General features: G+C 36.1%; 1 protein-coding gene and 1 pseudogene across 2 annotated transcripts in view; one reads left to right on the forward strand and one right to left on the reverse strand.

The window, feature by feature from the left end:
* ALMS1 (ALMS1 centrosome and basal body associated protein) overlaps positions 1–8561 on the reverse strand; it is a 193603-nt gene that overhangs the window by 49541 nt on the left and 135501 nt on the right. The window contains exon 14 of one of the 2 annotated variants that reach the window (XM_077766283.1): positions 6420–6593. The exons of the other annotated variant lie outside the window; for it this stretch is intronic. Coding sequence (XP_077622409.1) covers positions 6420–6593 — 174 coding nt within the window. The remainder of the gene's footprint in view (positions 1–6419; positions 6594–8561) is intronic. 2 annotated transcript variants of the gene reach the window in all.
* LOC144233505 (aurora kinase A pseudogene) overlaps positions 7133–8561 on the forward strand; it is a 5355-nt pseudogene continuing 3926 nt past the window's right edge.

Genomic DNA, 8561 nt, shown 5'->3' on the forward strand with positions numbered 1-8561 from the left:
GGGGGGCTAAATGGGTGATGGGCATTAAGGAGGGAAAAGGAGGGCACGTGATAAGCACTGGGTGTTATATAGAAGTGATGAATCACTGGCCTCTACTCATGAAACCAATATTAGGCTGTACGTTAAGTAACTTGAATTAAAAAAAAAAAAAGATAAATAAATAAAATACAAAAAATAAAATGGGATCTAAAAAAAGGAAAATACTTTTAATAAATGACAACAGACTTTCCTCCTACATCTTAGGAGGAAAATTTACAGTTCTAAGTGCCTGTATCAAGAAAGTAGAAAGATCTCAAGTAAAAAACCCTAACCTTCCACTGTAAGCATTGGAAAAAGAGCAAATTAAAACTAAAGCAAGCAATAGAAAGAAGAAAATTATAAAAATCATAATGGAAACTAATCAAAGAGAGAATAAAAAAGGAAAAAAAATAATTGAAACCAAAGGTTGGTTCTCACAAAAGATCAACAACAACATGGGGCGCCTGGGTGGCTTAGTCGGTTAAGCGTCTGACTTTCGCTTAGGTCATGATCTCGCAGTTTGTGGGTTCGAGCCCCGCGTCGGGCTCTGTGCTGACTGCCAGCTCAGAGCCTGGAGCCTGTTTCAGTCTGTGACTCCCTCTCTCTCTGACCCTCCCCTGCTCACGCTGTCTCTCTCTCTCCTAGAAATAAATAAAACATTAAAAAAAAAAAATTTAACAAAAGATCAACAACAAAAAAAGATAAACAAAATAGACAAACTTTAGCTAGATTAAACAAGAAAAAATTTTGAGAAGACTCACATCAAAAATGAAAGAAAAAAACTTTACTACCAATCTGTTGCTAATAAATATACTTTATTTGAAGAAATAAAAAGGATTATAAAGGAATACTATGAACTATGTATGCCAACAAATTAGATAACTTAAAACGAAATGGACAAATTCCATTCCTAGAAATCAAACCACTAAAAATGACTCAAGAAGTAATAGACAATTTGAACATACTGAAAGCAACTGAAGTGTCTGAGTTAGTAATTTAAAAAAATTACCTACAAAAATAAAGTCCAGGACCAGATGGCTTTACCCTTGAATCCTACAAAACATTTAAAGTTTTAACACTAATTTTTCACAAGTTATTCCAAAAAATAATGAGAAGGGAACCCTTCCCAATTCATTTTATGAGGCTAGTGTTACCGTAATAACAAAACCCAAAAAAGACATCAAAAGAAAACTACAGACCAATATCTCTTATCAATATAGACACAAAAAGCCTCCACAAAATACCAGCAAACTAACATCTAGCAACATATAAAAAATATTAATACACCTTCACCAAGTGAGATTTATCCCACAAATACAAGGTTGGTTCAACATCCAAATATCAAAAGAATAAAAAGCAAAACTCACGTGTTCATCTCAAAGAACAGAGAAAAAGCATTTGACAAAATCTAACCCCTTTCTTGATAAAAACGCTTAACAAACTAGGAATAGAGGGAAATTTCCTCAATCTGATAAAGAGCACCTATGAAAAACCCACATCTAAAATCATATTCAATATTCAAAGACAGGATGTCTGCCCTTAGACAGGAATATACAAAGATGTCTACCCTTGCCGCTTCTATTTAACATTGTACTGGAGATACTAGCTAGGGTAATTAGAAGTGAGGGTGAAGGTGGGGGGAGAAGGACATGCAGATTGCAAAGGAAGAAGTAAAACTACATTTACAGATGACATAGTCTTGCATCTAGAAAGTCCTACGGAATATATAAAAAAATTTGTATTAGCACTACTAGGGGCACGTGGGTGGTTCAGTCAGTTGAGCATCTGACTTCAGCTCAGGTCATAATCTCACGGTTTATGAGTCTGAGCCCCTCATTAGGCTTGCTGTTGTCAGTGCAGAACCCACTTTGGATCCTCTGTTCTCCTCTCTCTCTGCCCCCCCCCCACTAGTGCATGCTCGCTCTCTCAACAACTAACAAAAAAGAAATTAAATCATTCTATTGATAATAGCATCAAACAAAATTAAAATATTTAGGAATAAATTTAATGAAAAAGTGCAAACTCCTATTCTGAAAGCTATAAAATGTTGTGGACAGAAATTAAAGAAAATCTAAAGAAATGAGAAATATCCCATTTTCACAGAATGGAAGGCTTAATATTGTTTAAAAGGCAATAGTTCCCAAAATGATCACAGATTTAACACAATCCATACCAGAATTCTAGCTGATTTCTTTATAGAAATGCCAAGCTGATTCTAAAATTCACATGGAATAAAATAGCCAACACAATTCTGTAAAGTAAGACAAAGTTAGAGGACTAACACTTCCCAATTTCAGCTACAAAGTTATAGTTATCACCACAGTGTGGAACTGACACAGGGAGAGACCTAAAGATCAGTCGAATAGAATAGAGAGCCCAGACATAAATCCAGGCTATCTATGGTCGACTGATTTTTGATAAGGGTGCCAAGCCCATTTTATGAAGAAAAACGAAGTCTTTTTAACAAAGGGTGCTGGGACAACTCTAGAGCCACATGGAAGAGAATGAAGCTGGACCCTTATCTCACACCATATACAAAAATTAGCTCAAAATGGATCAAAGACATAAAAATTAAACCAAAACTATAAAACCTTTAGAAGAAAACATAGACACAAATCTCCATGAGCTTGGATTTGGCAAAGGATTGTTGGTATGACACCAAGAACGTGAGCAACAAAAAACAAAAGAGACAGACTTCATCAAAATTCAAAACTTTGCCACTTTAAGGGATATCATCGAAAAAGTGAAAAGACAACCCACAAAGTGGGAGAACATGTTTGCAAATCAAAATTTTGATAGAAAAAATGTATCTGAAATACACAAATAAATCTTATAACTCAATAAAAGGAGAAATAACCCAAATGAAAACCACATCAACTCCTGAATTATTATATCTCTAAGGAAAATGTACAACTGGCCAATAAGCACACAAAAGATATTCAACATCATTAGACATGAAAGAAATGCAAATCAAAAGCAAAATGAGATACCAGTTTATACCGACTAGAATGGGTACAATCAAAAAGTGAGATAATAAGTGTCATTGTTGAGAAACTGGAATATTCATACATTACTAGTGGGAATGTAAAACAATGCAGCAACTTTGGCAAACAGTTTGAGAATTCCTTAAATGATTAAATATAAAGTTATCACATGACCCAGCCATTCTATTCCTAGGTATACACTCAAGAGAAATGAAAACATACGTCCATACAAAAACTTGTACATAAATATTTGTACAGAAGGATTATTCATAATTGCCAAAGGGTAGAAACAACCCAAATTATCCATCAATGGGCAAATGAACAAACAAAATGTGGCATATACATAAAATGGAATATTCCTCAGCCACTAAAATGGATAAAGTATTGATATATTTTATAACTTATATGAACCTTTTATTTTTATTTTTAATGTTTTATTTATTTTTGAGAGAGAGAGATAGAGACAGCGTGCGCGGGGGAGGGTCAGAGGGAGAGAGGGAGATACAGAATCCGAAGACAGGCTCTGAGCTAGCTGTCAGCAGAGAGTCTGACGCAGGGCTCGAACCCACGAACTGTGAGATCATGACCTGAGCCGAAGTAGGACGCTTAACCAACTGAGCCACCCAGAAGCCCCTATATGAACCTTTTAAAAATATCATGCTAAGTTCTGCATGATTCCATATTAGCTAATTATCGTATTAAGGTCCAGAATAGAAAAATCTACAGAGACAAAGTAGATTAGTGGTGCTGAGGAGGTGTTGAGGAGGTAGAGGTATGAAAGCTAAGGGTACAGGATTTGTTCCTGAGGTGATGAAAACAATCTAAAATCCACGGTGTTGACGGCTGCACATACCTAATAGGGTAAAAACCATTGAATTATACAGTTTAAATGGGTGAACTGCATAGTGTGTGGATTATATATCAATAAAGATCTCTGCAAAGGTTCTATTGGCATTTGAAAAGTTTTAAAGTGTTTTTTAAAGCATATAAACATTTATACATATCTATGATCAACCTCATTATTTGTATTATTCCAGGATGTATTTTCAACTATGCTTTTTATAAATAATTTCATTTCTATGATCTCTCATGAGCTAAGCATGTATATTCAACTTCTCTACTACTATTCTGTATTGTCCATTTCTCCAAGCAAAATTCCTTCTCCCTAGTTAAGCATCTTTTCATTTTACATACATTTTTATGCTAATTCATGGTTAAAGAGTTATGTGGAATAGCCTCTTTGTGGACCGCAAATCAGTATAAAAATATTCCTCCTTAAGAGAGGGAGGGAAGCAAACCATAAGAGACTCTTAAATACAGAGAACTGATGGTTGATGGGGGCACAGTGGAGAGGGGAAAACAGGTGATAGGCACTGAGGAGGGCACTGGTTGGGATGAGCACTGGGCGCTGTATGTAAGTGATGAATCATGGGAATCCACCCTCAAAACCAACAGCACACTGAATACACTGTATATCAGCCAACTTGATAATAAATTATATTAAAAAAATATTTGTCCTTAATTCAATCTGCAACAATTGGGGTGTGGTCTATATTAATATTATGTCTTCATATTTCTTTTAAATATATCTTTAGTTTTCCTTTATTTTCAATTGTCTGCTATATAGCATGGAACTCTGTTTTTAAACCTAATTTGAGAAGATTTTTTAAAATCAATTTATCCCATAAATGTCTATACTGTCTTATATGTCTTCCATTCTCTATTTTATAATATTTTTTCTTTTATTACAAACTTACTTTTTTTTCCTCCCTTTACTCTCCTGTTACTCTTACCATTTTTCTACATATTTTGGATATTTTATGGATTGATATTAACTCTTTTAGAAGTAACTTTTATATTTTAAATACTATAACTTAGAAAGCTTATGAAAAAAACTGAAGAAGACATAAAGAAAGGGAAAAACATTCCAAGCTCATGGATTGGAGGAATAAATACTGTTAAAATGTTGATAGTACCCAAAGCAATCAACACATTCAATGCAATCCCTATCAAAATAACACTAGCATCCTTCAGAGCTAGAACAAACAATTCTAAAAATTGTATGGAACAAGAAAAGACCCTGAAGAGTCAAAGTAAAGTTGAAAACCAAAGCTGGAGGCATCACAATTCCAGACTTTAGCCTATATTACAAAGCTGTAATCATCAAAAACAGACACATAGATCAATGGAACAGGATAGAGAACCCGAAAATGGGCCCACAAATGTATGGCCAACTAATTTTTGACAAAGCAGGAAAGAATATCCAATGAAAAAAATACAATCTCTTTAGCAAATGGTTTTGGGAAAACTGGATGCAGAAGAATGAACCTGGACCACTTTCTTATACCATACACAAAAATAAACTCAAAATGGATAGAAGACCTAAATGTACGATAGAAAGCCATCAAAACCCTACAGGAGAAAACAAGAAACAGCCTCACTGACCTCGGACACAGCAACTTATTTGACATGTCTCCCGAAGCAAGGGAAACAAAAGCAAACATGAACTACTGAGACCTAATCAAGATAAAAAGTTTCTGCACGGCAAAGGAATCAGAAAAACTAAAAGGCACCCAATGAACTAGGAAATGATATTTGCAAATGACCTATTGGATAAAAGTCAGCATCCAAAATCTATGAAGAACTTATGTTCTATATGGTCTTTTATGTCAGAAGAACATATTTTTTATGGGTAAAAAATTAAGATAAAAAAGAGGAAGGCAAACCCTAAGAGACTCTTAAACAGAGAACAAACTGAGGGTTGCTTGAGGGGATATGGGAGTGGGGTGGGCTAATAGGTGAGAGGCATTAAGGAAGGCACTTGTTGGGATGAACATTAGGTATTATGTGGAAGTGAGGAGTCACTGGGTTCTACGCCTGAAACCAACACTGTATGTTAACTAACTTGAATTTAAACAAATTAAAAAAAAAAAAAAAAGAAGTAGGGGGCCATGGGTAATCATAAATAAATCTGATCTTGGTTCTTTTTTACCATAATTTTTTAAATGTTTACTGAGGCTCTTTCTGTCTTTGTCATAGTCTTCTGGAATGCCTTCAGATTTTAGGTTTTCCCTTATTTCAGTAATGAGACATGTTCCTTTACTTCTATTACTATCAGCCTTAAAGTATTTGTTTGTAATCTGGTTTCTATATTCACAATATCTTTTCCCAGTGGTAACAATTATTTTACAAATCAATACATATACCTACATAAAGTAGCACTGAAGTGATCTGCATGAGAAAGCAAATTAAAAAGAAAGAAAGAAAAAGAAAAATGATCTCTATTTAAATCATGAGGCAATATTACCATCAGGATAAAATGGAAACACCCAGACACAGGCTCTCTGTCTCTCTCATTCTCTGTCACTTGGCCTTGTACTCCCCCCATCCCTAAGCCCCCTGCCCCAATCCCATTACCTGCAATATCTATCTGCAAGGATTCTTGTTCTTCTGTCCAGGCTTCCTTAGGCACTGTCTTCTCACTATAGACCTCCTCTTTCTGTTTAATGGCTTTAGTGTCTGGTAGACGTTCAATCTTTATGTCTTGTAGTCGAGCTGAGGGCTCTGAAGCAGCAGCAGCACCACTAGAACCTAAGAGAGGTAAATTAACAGAGTATCCAGATCTGGATGTTGACAAAAAATATTTTAAAATACCTCTCAAGCATCTAATATGTGAAGGGCACTGTTACTGGTATTTTAGAAAAAAATAAAAAGACCATTCAGAAATGTGTTTAGAAACTCTTAATCCAAATTGGAGTTTAAAAATATACAAAAACAGATGTCATACAAAATGAAAGAATTACAGCATAAGAGAAAGACAGAAAAGACGTATATGTACTCAAAGGAGGAGAAACTACCTCTAGCTTGGAGAATCACGAAAAAAGTCTAGAATAAAGTAACAACTGATTTGGGTATTAGAATACACATTGAGATGGAAAGAGAAAGGCATTTTAGGCAAAGGCAACTACATATGAAAACAATAAAGTCAGGAAAGCAACTGAACATCTAAGAAATAGAGCAAGTATATGGTTTGAGTAAAGAATTTATAGGGCCTCCAGCAATCCTGACCCCGCGCTGCAGCCGACAGGGCCAGGGCTTGGCTTTCAGGCCTCGCAAAACCCAGAGGGGAGATGCAGCCACCAAGCTGTGACTCAGTGTGGGAGGCAAGAGGGCACTGACGAGGAGTGGAGTTTGCTTCCCCTGGTGAAACTCTGAAGAAAGGAAAGGAGGAAGGAAGAAAAGACCCTTCTTCAATCAATTAGAAGACTGTTTCAAAATGTTCTTCAAACATTTTGAGGGCTGCCTCAAGAAACAAGCCAAACTACACATGGCGGAGAGTCCCAAATACTTATGAGTAGGGAAACAAAATAACCAAATGCTCAACAAGACAAACCAAGAGATACCATCCAAATAACACTTCCAGGACAGACAGGCCCTGAACAGTCCAAAGAGCCTTCTCTAATACAGCAGAACTCGCAGGGTACGTGTGTACAACAAGTTTTTAACAAAATGACGAAATGGAAGAACTCCCCTCCAAAGAAATTCCAGGAAGAAATGACAGCTAAAGAACTGCTCAAAACAGATATAAGCAACATAACTGAGCAAGAATTTAAAACAATAATCATAAAATTAATCGCTCGGCTTGAAAAAAGCACAGAGGACATCAGAGAAACTATGGCCACAAACACTATGGAGCTTAAAAATAGTTATGATGAAATAAAAAATGCGATAAATGAGATACATAATAAACTGGAGCATCCAATGCACGGATTGAAGAGGAAGAAAAGAGAATAAGTGATTTAGAAGACACAATTATAGAAAAAGAAGAAACTGAGAAAAAGAGACATAAACTGATCCAGGAACACGAAAGAAGAGTTCGAGAGCTCAGCGATACAATCAAACGGAACAATATCCGTATCATAGGAATTCCAGAAGAGGAAGAGAGAGGGAAAGGTGCTGAAGGTGTCCTGGAACAAATTATAACAGAGAACTTCCCCAACCTGGGGAGGGAAGGAGACGCTGACATTCAAGAGGCACAGAGAACTCCCCTCAGACGTTAACCTAAATCGATCTTCTGCATGACATAGCACAGTGAAACTGGCAAAATATAAGGACAAAGAGAGAATTTTGAAAGCAGCTAGGGAGAAAAGGGCCCGAACATACAAAGGGAAACCTATCAGAGTGGTGACAGACCTATCTAATGAAATTTGGCAGGCCAGAAAGGAATGGCAGGAGATCTTCAATGTGATGAACGGAAAAAATATGTAGCCAAGAATCCTTCATCCAGTAAGCCTGTCATTCAGAATAGAAGGAGAGATAAAAGTCTTTCCAAATAAACAAAAATTGAAAGAATTTGACACCACTAAACCAGCCCTACAAAATCCGGAGGGGAAACTCTCTGAGGGAAATGTTGCAAGGAATGCAAGATGCTAGAGACACCACCACAAGCATGAATCCCACAAACGACACAATGACTCTAAACACATATATTTCAATAATAACACTGAATGTAAATGGGCTGAATGCTCCAATCAAAAGACATAGGGTAGCAGAATGGAT

The sequence above is a fragment of the Crocuta crocuta genome, unplaced genomic scaffold, assembly GCF_008692635.1.
Source record: "Crocuta crocuta isolate KB4526 unplaced genomic scaffold, BGI_CrCroc_1.0 scaffold113, whole genome shotgun sequence".
NCBI lineage: Eukaryota > Metazoa > Chordata > Mammalia > Carnivora > Hyaenidae > Crocuta > Crocuta crocuta.